Source organism: Cupressus sempervirens, chromosome 4 (genome assembly GCF_028749045.1).
Source record: "Cupressus sempervirens isolate cs-2001-9-10 chromosome 4, ASM2874904v1, whole genome shotgun sequence".
Taxonomy (NCBI): domain Eukaryota; kingdom Viridiplantae; phylum Streptophyta; class Pinopsida; order Cupressales; family Cupressaceae; genus Cupressus; species Cupressus sempervirens.
In genome coordinates, this window is record NC_143121.1 from 390127071 (window position 1) to 390140978 (window position 13908).

At 37.5% G+C, this 13908-nt stretch overlaps 2 protein-coding genes across 2 annotated transcripts in view; one reads left to right on the forward strand and one right to left on the reverse strand.

Moving 5' to 3' along the window:
• Nucleotides 1-13908, forward strand: part of LOC149561686 (MIF4G domain-containing protein / MA3 domain-containing protein) — a 160866-nt gene that overhangs the window by 44703 nt on the left and 102255 nt on the right. The window lies entirely within an intron of this gene.
• Nucleotides 6507-7038, reverse strand: LOC149561687 (uncharacterized). Its single transcript, XM_089824163.1, has 2 exons — nucleotides 6870-7038; nucleotides 6507-6747 (listed from the first exon to the last, which is right to left on the reverse strand). The coding sequence occupies exons 1-2, from the start codon at nucleotides 7013-7015 to the stop codon at nucleotides 6507-6509; spliced, it is 387 nt and encodes a 128-aa protein (XP_089680289.1). The 5' UTR covers nucleotides 7016-7038.

Here is a 13908-nt window from a genome sequence, read left to right on the forward strand (position 1 = left end):
TACATGATTGATTGTGATCTTGTCAAAGGTCTAACACAGTGAGAGTGCTCTAGATAAAATTGAGTCCAGTTTCCAATTAATGAGGGATCCTCTCCTTATAACATTTATTATAATTGTAGTATGTCCTTCAATCTCTACATTCTTGCAACCAAGAGTTTTACACAGTTCTAGTCCTTCAACTAAAGCCATTAATTCTTCCTAATTATTAGTTTCTATTCCTATATATCTTGCTAACTTTACTATCTCCATGCCTTGTACGTTATGGATACTACAACCAATGCCCGCTCTGCTTGGATTCCCTCTTGAAACTTTGTCAAATTGAGTTTAAACCAATTGGGTGGTTGCCATTGACAGCTCTCGTGTTTCCTTTTTGAAGTTTCTTGTTTGTTCCAATAAAGGGGGGTAATTTTAGGCCTATCCACTTGCCTCTCATGTTCTCATCTCAATGAGACATTATCGCCTCCTTTTGTTTATTCAAAACCTGATTGTTGGGTAGTTCAATGACAAAAGTCTCAATTTCAATTAGAAGTTGTTCTACTTTCATGTTCTTATCCTGAAAAATTCTTGGGTTGCGTTCCTTTCATAATTCACATAGTACGATGGAGGGTGTAGACATCCATAAAAAGCTATAAATACTATTCTTTTGAAGGAGGGGCCAAGCATGAAGCATATCTGTTATAGTTCTTGGAAATGCTAATACCAACCCCAATTGTGAACAAAGCCATTTCCAACATTGATTCGAATAAAGGCAATGCAAAATAAGGTGGTCAATGGATTCTTCTTCATTTTCACATAAAGGACATCTACTTGGGCCTTGGCATCCAATCTTCTTAAATCTTTTTGAGGTAAGGACCTTCCTATTTAAAATTAACCAGGTGAATAATCCTGCCTTAGAGAGACAAGCTTTATTCCAACATAATGTTGTAGGGAGGGAGTCCTTTGTGCTCATCTGGACAGACTTGAGGAATTTTGTTGGTTTACAGTTTTTCTTCCTTGGATTTTGGTTTATACCTTGACTCTTAATGCACCCAACATAGTAAAAGACAAAGTAGTTAGCAATATAATGGGTCAATGTAGGTGTTCTGTCAAGGACCCCTGAATTGAAAGGTATAGCTCCCTTGTGTGGAAAGATTTGCAATGAATATTGTTTTTAGTAGATCAACAATTTTTAGGGGTATGCTATTAACCAGAGAGCAGAAGAGGTATAACCCGATTCCCCAACACTTCAAGCAATCTAGGTGGATTTCAGATGATGACTCACAACTTCCACAACTATGTGATGGAACTCTAAATTTTTGCAATATTTAGACTCCCAAATGCCATGCCAAGGGGAGAATCTTCATATTCACTAGGTGTAATCCTCGTCTTCAAACATACTCAGTTTCAGTTGTTTTGTGCATATTGGAACTATTCTTCAAAAAATTTGTTGAACCTAGAAACATATACAGGACATGAATTGATTATGACTCGAAAATATTCATGAACAAGGAAGTGTTTTGATCATAACAAGATAGCAGTGTAAATATATATATCATTCACTTTTAGCCATTGAGAAATTAGTATCAGGGTTGCAGGGTCAGATTGTTCAAAAGGTTATGACCAGAGGATACTTATATTGGACTCCATGATTAAATTAAATGAAGTGATAATACTGGTGTAATAAAAGTGAACAGAGCAGTGAACAGAGGAATATATTCAGAATGATAAATATTAGCAGTGAGCAGCACATGAGATATAAATGGATAATGTAACTACAGAAATCTGATACTTGAAGAACTTGCTAAGGAAGTATGAACAGTGGACATGCCTCATGTGTACTGACAACAATAAAATATGTACAGAGCATAATAATTTTGAAATTGTTCTTTGATTACCAGAGAGCATTTGTCAATACAGACAACTCTGTGCTTCAAGGGGTTGCCCTCAACATGAGAAAATCGAGTATTCGTTTTGCAATTATATGCTCGAACTTGCAAGGATTCAGAGTGATGGGCTCCTCATTGCGGGATCTGAAGGATCTTATCATCCGACTCTGTATGTTGGCTTTCTTCTTATGACACCATCAACACTGCCTTGGAGTTTGACAAGTGAATATGTTAACACAGGCCTATTGATGTCTTCAGCTGATCATGATTAGCTTCAACATTTCCACCACAATGCCAACATATATATATATATATATATATATATATACACAACTAAGCAGTTAAGGAAGCCACAAGGAAATGGATAGCATCAGGAGTACAGGAGCATCACTGATAAATAAAAACAATGACCAAGTGTAATCAGACACATCATTTCTGATTTTACTAGTACCGGGAAGCCAGGTAGATCATATTTCATGCTATATATTAGCTTGGTTGGGATATCGTCCGTTGAGTATCTTGCAAGTTGATAAGGTATCAATCATCATTTTGATATAACAAAGTTATGGTAAATGTTTGACTATCTATACCAAGAGATAACGTCCGTGGCAACCGCACCCTAATTGGAGCATTCAGTAAAATATAATTAAGCAGCATACAAGTGTTGACATTAACAGTAAAAATATGAATCGAGAACAAACTTATGTATGTTTAACAAGAAGAGAAGACACAGTGACTTTATAGCTATCGGGATGTTGTAAAGACAAACATATAGAAGCCAAAACCTTTCATGTAAAAGCTATGGATATCGTCATCCGGAACTCCGCAAAGTAGTTTTACCCACCTTCCAGCATCAACAGAAAATCATATTTGAGCATTGGAAATCATTGCGCAGACCTGGAACACCATTGGGAAGCCCTTAGAATATCACTCAAGGATTTTTTGCAAATTATTTTAACACTTCTTTGTATCTGTTGTAGGAATAGCCACAGCAGATATGCGTATGTGTGGAGTTTGATGGGCGGAAGTTTTTTAAATAGAGACCCTGAAATATGGAGTTGAAATAATGGACTGCAGCATCATCTATATCCCAAGAAAGATCAAATGGATTCACATTCAAAGCTAATAGTTTCGCTAAATCAGTGAAAGCGAATCGATCTAAAAACATTTCCTGAAGGTTTATTAATATTTATAATCCATGTTTTAATGGGCAGTTTGGAGGCCCAAAATAAGTTACGTATGAAGGGAACTATATGATTAGTTTTTTGTTTTGAAAAGTCACGTCGGTTGGCACTAACTGAGTGACTCAATATGTTTATAAATTTAAGATGTAAAAGCCAAACGAGGGATAATTCATATCCATATACAAATTTTTACATACCCAAGTCATATATGCTCTATGGTATATTTTATTCTTTCATTGGTAAAGAAACAAAGTTTTGAACTAAGCCTGTGGATTGTGGATTATTGAATATATTCTTATGCGATTATGGAGTCAAATTATATTGGATGGATCATCCATAAGGAGTGTCTCCAGTGCAATTTTATTTCTGGCATGATCAATAAGAAATATTTATTTTATTTGCATGAAGCTTTAGAGTTAAGATATTATATAGTTTTGTCCTTTATAATTATTAGTTTAATTTTATAAATAATTTATATGATAGATAAGTGGACAGGATCAATTATAGCATTTTAAAATTGAACATCATAGATATTGAGAAATATTTAATTGTTTCTGAATCTATTTGGTTTGTCTCTGAACCACATGAGTTAAAGTACATTCCAGACTATTTTAAAATTGCATCCATATATTTGATCCGTCGCATCTTAATTACTAATTTTTTTATAATTAATGTGCGTAGAATTTTATAAAGTTGTATGTTTTAAACTTATAATACTGACTCTATTGCCCTTCGACATTGGTCTTTATATTTTCCATAATTCGTAATCCATATGCTGGCAATTATTTCATATCTTTCCTTTGAAGAGTTAATATATTCATTTGTTGCGTTAATCTTATTTTAAAAACATTCATACAATCATTTACTTTTATTCTTAATTCATAAATCACAATTTTGAAGTTTTCCACAATTTTTACCATTTTGGAAGCTTTCATAACATTCGCATTCTTATCAATCTGCTATAAGTGTCTTGAACCTAAGTGTCTAGCACCCGTCTTGGCTTTGCAAACTCAAACGTGTAGAGGATTTGGATCGTATCAATTAGTACCAAAGTAACAAGAATCGGAATCGTGAATCGGCAATGAATCGGCGATGAATCGGCAAATTTGAAAAAACCCTTTAAATTTAAAGATTTTAACAATTTAAAACTTATTTCATGCACCTTTTATTGAATATAACTTAAACACACTATAACATCATCAAATAGAAGTTAAAACTTAACATACATAAACATGGAACATAAAATCCATCACATATGTAACTATGTTATCTAAAATGTAAATTGTAGGCTAGCTGAAGTAAATAGAAATCAAATGATCACAATGATTTAAATCATAGAATGTATGTAAGATGATCCATAAGACATCAAATCATAAATGTATGTAAGAATCTAAGATGAAGATCCATGAAAGTTTGAAACATATCTCTATCAATGATTCAGTATCAATATCTGTAAACAAAATATAAAAACAAGGCTCCAGCTCAAGCCTCAGACTCATAGTCATCATCATCATCCTCAACATCATCCTGAAGCTCGGCTGCAGCCTCAGCCTCAGCCTCTGAGTATCCAGTCTGCCTAGTAGCAAGGCGTCTAATGTAGGTCCTAGAGGACTACCGAGCCATATCTCCCGCATGTAAGATGGGCTCATGAACGTCGCTAGGGCCTGTGCCTGTGTGTGCACGTGTGCGTCTACCAATGCCTGAAGAATGTGCTCTAGCTGCCTCAGCCTCTATATCCACCTGGTCAACCCACACACGGTCTTCCTCAGTGAAGACTGGGTCCACAACCTCTGTGAGCCACTCTGATTCTGGATCAATCTCCTCCAGAATGATCGGAGAGGAGTCAGTGCCCAAAATCTGTCTGATCCTAAGACGGAGGTTGTAATGAACAAAGACAATATCATTCAACTTCTGCACTGTCAACCTGTTTCTCCTCTTCGAATAGATGTGCTCGAACATGGACCAACTGCGCTCACATCCAGAAGCGCTGTTGGCTGACTCAGAATACGAATGGCAATTTTTTGAAGTTTTGCGGTTGTGGCCCCAAACATTTGCATCCATCTATCTGCAATAAGGGAAAAATTGAAAATAGAAACAATTAGTCTCATTTACAAATTACAAGTTAACTCTAAAATTACATAATCAACTTTAAGATTAGAATCTAGATTCATGAACATTGAATATATTATTTAATTTTTACCTGGCTGTAGTGTTGTCTAAGCATTTATGGCCATCCTACCAGAGAAAAGTGGCCCCTCTTTATTGTTGAATTTTTCTAGCTCAACAATCGCAGCAGCGCTATCTTCATCGCTACTCAACCTCTGAATCACTGTGTATAAGCCAGTGAGAACCTCCGCATTCGCCTTGAACTCAGGACGAAAACGATATGCTCGATTCAGAAAGTAAGCTGCTGCATGGATGGGTCAATGGAGCTGATTCTACCATCTCCTATCGATGATGTCCCAAATATGGCCATACCTCTCCTGCACTCCTGCATATTGGGCTTTGATGGCCTCCTTGGCCCTATCCATGCCCTCATAAATGTAGCCCATAGAGGGCTTCTCCCCATCAGCAGTTCGTAGCAAAGCTACAAGGGGCTCAGTGACCTACATATAAAGTAAAACAAAAAACTTGAGTCAAAACTTAAATATAAAATAATATAACTTAAAGTAAAAGTAAAATACTAAATGTTAAATTGCAATAAATTTACCTGCAGGATTTCTCTAGCGGGTTTCCAAAAACCATCCTCATCAAATATGCAATCCGCCACATCTATCCCTACAGTGGTTGTAGCATAGGAAGAGGAAATCCACTCCGCCCAACAAACATGCTCCTCAATTCATCCCTTGATGTCAACAAGGACTGCAAGGTGATGAAATTCGAGGCAAACCTCGTGATACCTGGGCGAGCTAACTCCTTGCCTTCTGTGTACTTCCTCATTGTGCTAAGGACAAACGAATGATTATAAATGAATTTGCATATGTTTTTTGCCCTTTCCACACATGACTTGACAAACTCAAGTTTGCCAATTTCCTCCAACATGAGGTCAATGCAATGTGCCGCACAAGGGGACCAAAATATGGTGGGGTGCCTCTCCATCAAAAGTTTACCTACAACAATTTTAAGTCAATTAAAAATTCAAATTTCAAAATTCAAATAAATTTATTTTCAAAACTTGAAAAGTTAAAAGTTTACCTGCAGCAACATAACTTGCTGCATTATCCGTCACCACCTAGATCACATTTTGTTCTCCCACCACTGCTATGACTTCCTCAATAGCCTCACATAAGTATGTGGCATTTTTTACATGTGCGGAAGCATCAATGGATTTGATGAACATGGTATATCCTACAAGTAACAAAACAACGAATTAGAATATTAAAATTAAATGGATCATCAACAAGTTAGCATTCAACAAATCAAAATTTACAATTATGTATGTAGGAAAGTAGAATGATCAATTACCTCCACAAGATACAAGAAAATTGAGGAGTGTTCTATTCCTCTTATCTGTCCAACCATCAGTCATGATGGTGCAACCCTTTGCAATCCACTCCTTTCGGTTCTCCTCGAGCTCAGCCCTCATGTCCTCTACCATCTCATCCAAGAGGTATCCGCTCAACTCAGCCTCAGTTGGGGCTTTAAACCCCGGACCACAAATAGCAACCGCATCTATCATGTTCTGCCAATAAGGAGCCCTATCACAAATAAAAATTTAGATGTCAAAGACTCAAATTATAAAATAAGTAAATATAATTAAAGTTTTACTTTTACTTTTAATTTTAACTTTAAAGAAAACAACGAAAAAAGAATCAATTACCTGGCTGCAATAAATGGAATGTTGCAAAAGTACCAAAATTTGCATATCTCCTTTCTGGCAGCATCATGAATCTCCTTGTTCAAACCCATGCCCTCAAGTGTGGGTTGGGAACCAGGAGTAGTGCGGGGCACAAAGTAACTATCCATTCTATTTTTCCGCACTCTAGGCTGCAATAGGTTGGTGTGGGACTCTGTCTCAGTATGTGACCGACTAGCACTCGCACGAGCAGAAGAACTAGGATAAAAAGGAGGCCTAGAAGAACCCTCTCCAACACAACCTACAGATGCAAAAGCTGATGCAGATGCAGATGTGGATGCGGCTGCGGATGCGGATGCGGGAACATGGGAGCCAATACCCCTTAACCCTTCAAGTTGCATTTTCCTATTGGCTTTGTCTTTTTCAATTTTTTCTAATGCCATTAAGCAAGTGCGTTTTGCCTCAGGAGTTTGGTGAGTGCAAATTGTAACATCGTGTCCAGGTATAGCAGCAATTTGGTATTTCAATCTATAAATAGCCCCAGAAGTTATTCTTTCTTTATCAAAAATACATTTTGTTTGATATTTGGTTCTTCCAAGAAACTCTTCGTTATATTTCCAACATTCATCTTTTCTACCCATTGCGAATTTGCGAAAAATGAAAGCAAAGGCTGCTGCAATAAAAATTTATATGTAAAATATCAAAGTTTGAAGCTAATAAAAGCTACAAAACAACAAACCCTAGTTTGCAACTTAGTAAAAATAAAGAACATTCAAGATCTAAACTAAAAATCTTGAAAACTATAAAAATTTAACAAAAAATGCATAATACACTAACATGCAAAAAAAAAAAGAGCACTTACCTCTTGCAAATGAGTTGAGGAGTGTTGAGATTGGCTCCTTAATGCTCCCAATGCAATTGATGACCTCCCCAAATGGATTGCTGATCTCTTTTGTGCTCTTTCTTCTTGCCGGTTAGAAACCTATGGCTTTTCTTTTCTCTTCTTCTCTCTCACTTTTCCTCTCTTCTACTCATGTTAAACAAATAGAAGGCCTTTTAGGGTTATAACAAAGAGAATAGGTCAAAAACAAAGTAGAAAAACAAGCAATTTTTTTAAATTTTACAAGTCTATACTTTATTGGCCGTGGGCGATTCATGCCGATTTTTTTCAGGCGATTCATGCGATTTTTTGGATGAATTGCCTGAATCGGCGATTCAGGCGATTCACTTGATGAAATCGGCAATGGCGATTTCCGACTCCAAAAAAATCGCCATTGTTGAATCTAATCGCTAAATCGCCGATTCAGGCGATTTTATGGCGATTCTCGTTACTCTGATCAGTACCGTCAAGTTGGCCATAACTGGTTGGATATGCTTGCATCGAGTTGGCAAGACTCGTAGGATTCCAATCTGTGGTTTTTGGAACCAACAGCGTGAACACATATGAGCCATTTTTAAGCTCTTCTAACACCTAAATGCACTCTATTCTATCTATTGAATGCAAGATGCAAAATGTAAGACTATCTACTGATGCATACTGCATAAGAAGAGAAAATATGATTTACTAAACAATACCTAGATTGCCCAAGCTACTGAGATTTCACAACAACCATTTGCTTCATACTCAACACTTTACATTAACCAAATCCCAAACTTATCATACAACAATGAAAATGATTATGAAATTAGCTTGCATAGAATAGAGGAAATGAGAAAATACCGTGAATGATGATAATATGTCATATAATCACTGAAAGGAAAGCAAAAAAACCCATTTTATTTTCAATCCCACAACTTTTATTAACAATACATTTCATTCCAAAGACCATGCTAGAGCTAAGACTAAACTAAAATGAACGACATAATCAAAATGTAGACGTAGAGTCTCATACAGTAATCCTAGCTACAAGAGCTTGAACACATAATAGTTTGCCTATCTTACTCACTTCTCAAATAGTTACATTTATAGGCCCTTTAGAACTAGCCAATTACATTTGATGATTACCACACGGAGCATCTTTGAACAGATGTATTCCAAAAATAGGATTGACTGGTTAGTCATCTGTTACAAAGCGTTAACCTTTGAGGAGAATGCCATATATGGCTACAGCGTGTGTGTGTGTGTGTGTGTGTGAGAGAGAGAGAGAGAGAGAGAGAGAGAGAGAGAGAGAGAGAGAGAGGGTGACACTTGTCACATCTTGTAGGGAGAATGTAACACTTTTGATAGAGCATCAATTTTTCTTTGGAGTTATGAATTTAGCTCTGTAGGCCTTCATTGCATCAATTACATTCTTCAGCTCCAGGACACTTGGAATGAGGATATTGTTAGCTTTGATCATCCAATAGTCAGCCATTTCTGTCAATTCTTCAACTCTGGTTATCCTTGATTGGAGCTTCTCCGCTACACACTTCATAACACAATCCACTGCTATCAGCTCCAAAATCTTTGCCACTTGGAAGTTTGCTGGATTAGTAGCCTCTTCAGTGAATGCCAGAAACGTAGTCTTCATTCGTTCAGTATCTACCAGCTAGCCATTGTTGGTGACATATGATTCAGGGCACAAAACCTTTAAGTATTCAAATATCTTATCCATTACTTTCTTCACTAAATCATAGACACATTTTAGTTCATGCTCAGACTTCACTTAGCTCCCAATTTTGATTTTCAACTATTGCTTCCAATGAGGCACTGGTTCTTGGCTTGGCTTAAGTATTCGATGGGTCACAACAACATTTGTCTTCATATCAATCACCTCTTGTAATAGGGCCAATTGCTTTGTTAAGCTATCCCTCTTGGACTCCTTTGTCAGACCGACTGTTCTTTATGGCTCGGTGGTTTGAGGGCCTTCTCTTCTTGCTTCTAATTGGGCTCGTGTTTAGACGTTATTTTTACAACACATCATTAGATGTCACAAACTCACCCCCCATAGTATTGTTTTAGCCGAGTTTGGAGCTCACCCTTTTAGGCTTTTGACCATTTTTGACTTGACTTGGTTTCTTCATTGGCTTTGAGGTTTCATGGACTCTGATGTTGACTGTCATAGATACTCTCATCTTGCTTACTGTTCTTTTGTTCAGATTAGGAGATCCGACACTACCGCTAGATCTCGTTGTTTGCATGCCCTTGCCACCTTGCTGTTGGGTTCGATCGAGATTGATATTGATTGTCTCCCTCTTTGCCAATTCTTGTTGGATGCTCCTACTCATCTCCTCCCCTCTCGTCAAGAGTTGAACGACTGTGTTAGATAGGATATCTACGGACAATACATTATCACTACTTGGAGTAATCCTCCTGGGGGATTATGTTCTTAGATGGCATTTTATGTAGAGCATTTTCTTGAGATTCAGAATGGTATTATTGTGCGCCTACTTATCTCTATAGGCATTGGTGTCAATCCTTTTGATTCTCTTTGGGCTCTTTCAGAGTTGGCTCTCATCGTCTTTGAATCTAGACTAATCACCATATGGACAGAGAGGATTAGGTTTGCAGATTGTGTTATTTGGCAGAGGTTGAGTCTGAGACCCAATTCTTATTTTGTTGCCCTATCTACTATGAGATTTGAGGGAGATTTTATTGTCTTTTCAGGGATTGTTTCTCTCTCTCTCTCTCTCTCTCTCTCTCTCTCTTAGAGTTCTTCAGCTATGTTGATCAGCGATGTCTTGCACTTTATCTTTGGGAGGCCACTTAACTTCGTGAGCATATTCTTCAGTTAGCTACATCTCAAATCCACACCTCTGACCAGCTCATTACCGCCTTTTACTCCCCCTTGTCTCCATCATGGGGTGTTAAAAGGCTTTCCAACACTACTCCTAGATTAGTCAGGCATTGTACTAGTCGTTTCTGGCAGCGACAATCCTCTAGTAGATCTCAGCGAAGATCAAGGACTCATAGTTCTTACCTTGTGTTTCTTGGTCTTTTGTCTTGTTTTGTTTCTTTTCTAACACCATTTTGGTGTTTCTGGTGTGGCCGACTCTTTTGTTTGTATGCTCAGTCCCATAAACCTTTCTGGTTTTTTGTTGGACATTAATATTATTATCTTATCTTATCTTATCTTATCTAACACTATCTTCATTGAGTTCTAGTGATTTGACATTGTTTCCCTCAATCTATCTGTGTCTAGCAACAAATTTCCAAGGTTCTCAATGAGAGGGAGACCTTGGACCTTCAATTCATCTATCCAAGCACGACCAACTTGACCAAATTGTGTCTCTTGTTGTAGCTTGAGCAATAAATTCTTGTTCTCCTCTGCACTTGGGTCAAATGTACTTGTAGACGTGTTTCCAAGTGCAGTTTTGATGTAATCCATTAATTCTCTATTTAAGGTTTTGAGTACCTCCTTCTCTAACCTTAACTCCACCAATTGGTCTTCAATCTTTACATTTGTTGATTTCTAGATGTTGACCATAAAATCATGCACTAGAATGCCCATGTCAACCGTTTTGATCTGAAAATCATTCGAAGTTAACTAGCATGTGACCAATAGAAGAATCTGTTGTCAATGCTGCTAGGGTCTTCTGCTTCTTCGCCTTCTTTGATACTATCTGAGATTGAGTTGCTTGTACAACGAGGTCTTTAGATGGAGCACTTTCCTCACACCTCTTCTTTCTATCATTAGTTTTTTCTAACCAAGAGTCAGTTGAAAGGACATTGAGTGTCGATTGCAGGGTTGTTGGATCAAAGAGCTTCCTTGCAATTAGGGATGCCACCTTACTTTGGCTAGTAAATGGAAAGGTAGTTGCCTTAGTAACTGAAAGGTCTAGAGTATCACCTTGCTGAGATGCTTCTTGCTATTGACCATCCAGAAGGTTATTGTCACCATCAAGTTTGATGACTGGCACAAGGGAGGAGTCCTTGATTACTGATTTCTCCTTCTCCTTTTCTTTATCTTTCTCTACCTCTTTATCTCCAACTTTTCCAGTATCTGGTAGAGATCGTCCTTCATAGGTTGGAGGGACTTATGCATTCTTCTTAGGAGGTTGGTCTCCCCCTCCACCAACATATTGTGCTGGTCTAGCTGATGTTGATGTAGCAATAATAGTGGAAGTAGCAGCAGATGATTAAATTGTTCCAGAAGCTACTCTACTAGTAGAATTTGCGGCTCCAGTTCTCTTTCTTCTCGCTTTGGTCCACTCTACCCATTTGTTTGTCCCCTTGATGATACTACTCATGAGGACCTCCATTGTATCAATAAAGGACCATCAGGCGGGATTGACACTATAGGAGTGTCCTTGATTTGCTCATAAGTTGAGGGACGCATGTAAGAGCCACCATCTATGAGATCACTAGTATCATTATATAACATTATCTCATCAAGTGTCAACCTAGATCAGAAACTCTCTCTGGTTTGGTACTCATTATGACATTCAACCCAATAATTTTCAATAATCGGAACATGCCTCTAAGCATAACCAAGTTTCAGATGGTCTTTGACAAAGCTAACGGGATCATACTAGGGCCTTATAACTTCATAATCAATCAACTTAATTTTGTTCTCAAAGGCCTTGACTAAATTTTGGGCATAAGATCTTGAGGCACAAGAATAAGGTCCTACCACAATTGGAAATTGAATCTCGACTATCTTCTTCACATTAGAACATAAGGTATTCACTTCTAATATTTGTCTACATAGCTAAACAAGAAATACCTTATCTTTAGGACATCTGGGGAGTCTCTTCAAGAAGCCATCCAATGCACCAATCCTCAGGTAGGAGAAAGATGGAAATTGGATGAAACAATATCCTAACTGGCTTACTACTGATATGGCTTCTGGTAAAAACCTCCACTCAGGGCACCCTGGCAATTCCCAGCATAGCCTCATTGTGAAGGCATCATTTACTTTTACATATTCTTCAAAGCTCCTCTGCAATTATAGGTGAGGATAGAATTCATATACCTTGGTGTTCTCATCAAAGCCTTCAATACAGGGCAAACTTGGCCATAGATGATGTGTGGCTAAGGCATATATTAAATATGATGACATAAAGAACTGCTTAAACACCTTGGCAAAATTTAGCTAGGAGGCAAGCTCTTCACATACAATTTGAGCCTAGTCAAATTGTAATCCTTTAGCATAGATGGCCTGAACCAAGTAGAAGTGGTGCTCAATGAAATCTAGGATCTCTTCCTTACCCTTAGTCTCAGCAACAAAGCCAAGATATCCACTATTTCCTTCTTCAATTTGGTTCCACAAAGAGTCCTCGACATTTTTCTCTCTTTCCCTTGAGGAGTGAAACCAAGTTTTCTACATATCTTCTCTCAGAGTCTTTTTCTCGTTAAATATTGATGCAGATGACAAAAAATCAATGTCACAATACTTTTCCTTCACTGGTATCCCAAAGTTAGATTGCATCAACTCCTTATTTACAGAAAACAGAATAGATTGGTTGGGCAACAAAATTTGCTTTGTCTCCGGATTATATCTTTCAATGCATTCCTTCACTAACTCTGGTGCTTGCACAACCATGGGGAAATTGATAGCTTCAACCAATCCACTCTGATGCAATTTCTGTGTGATTAGATGGATGGGTTGGGTGTTTAGTCTTCTATGCAGATCATTTTATTTCTACCCATATGATAGCTCATAAATCGGATTAATTTAAAACTTACTTAAATCTCCTGTAGTAGCGTGATCATTTACTTACTGAATCCTTTAGCTTAAGCTTACTGGAGGCTACCCTATTAACTTTGGAATCCGGCACAAGGGCTTGCACTATAATTCTTTAAGTGCGGGGAAGGAGGTGTTAACTTCTTCAGTGCCTTGAATACTTTATTGCTTTCGTTTCTGCACAAGGCTTTTTCTTCTTTTGTTTATCACTCAACTTGGAGAAGCCACCAAAAGAACTTTCTGCCTCAAGCAATTGGATGATCATTTCCTTATATTGGGTTCACACTCAATAAATTACTCCATCAGAAACATCTTTCTACCATCTACATAGAATGGCTTCACACCCGGCTTCAGTTTTCTTCATCTTTTATATCTTCCGGAATAGAAGCTTCATGTTTTTCTTTTAAACGGAAAGCACCATCAAGACATGTTTTTCGAGGAAATAAACAACTAGAAAT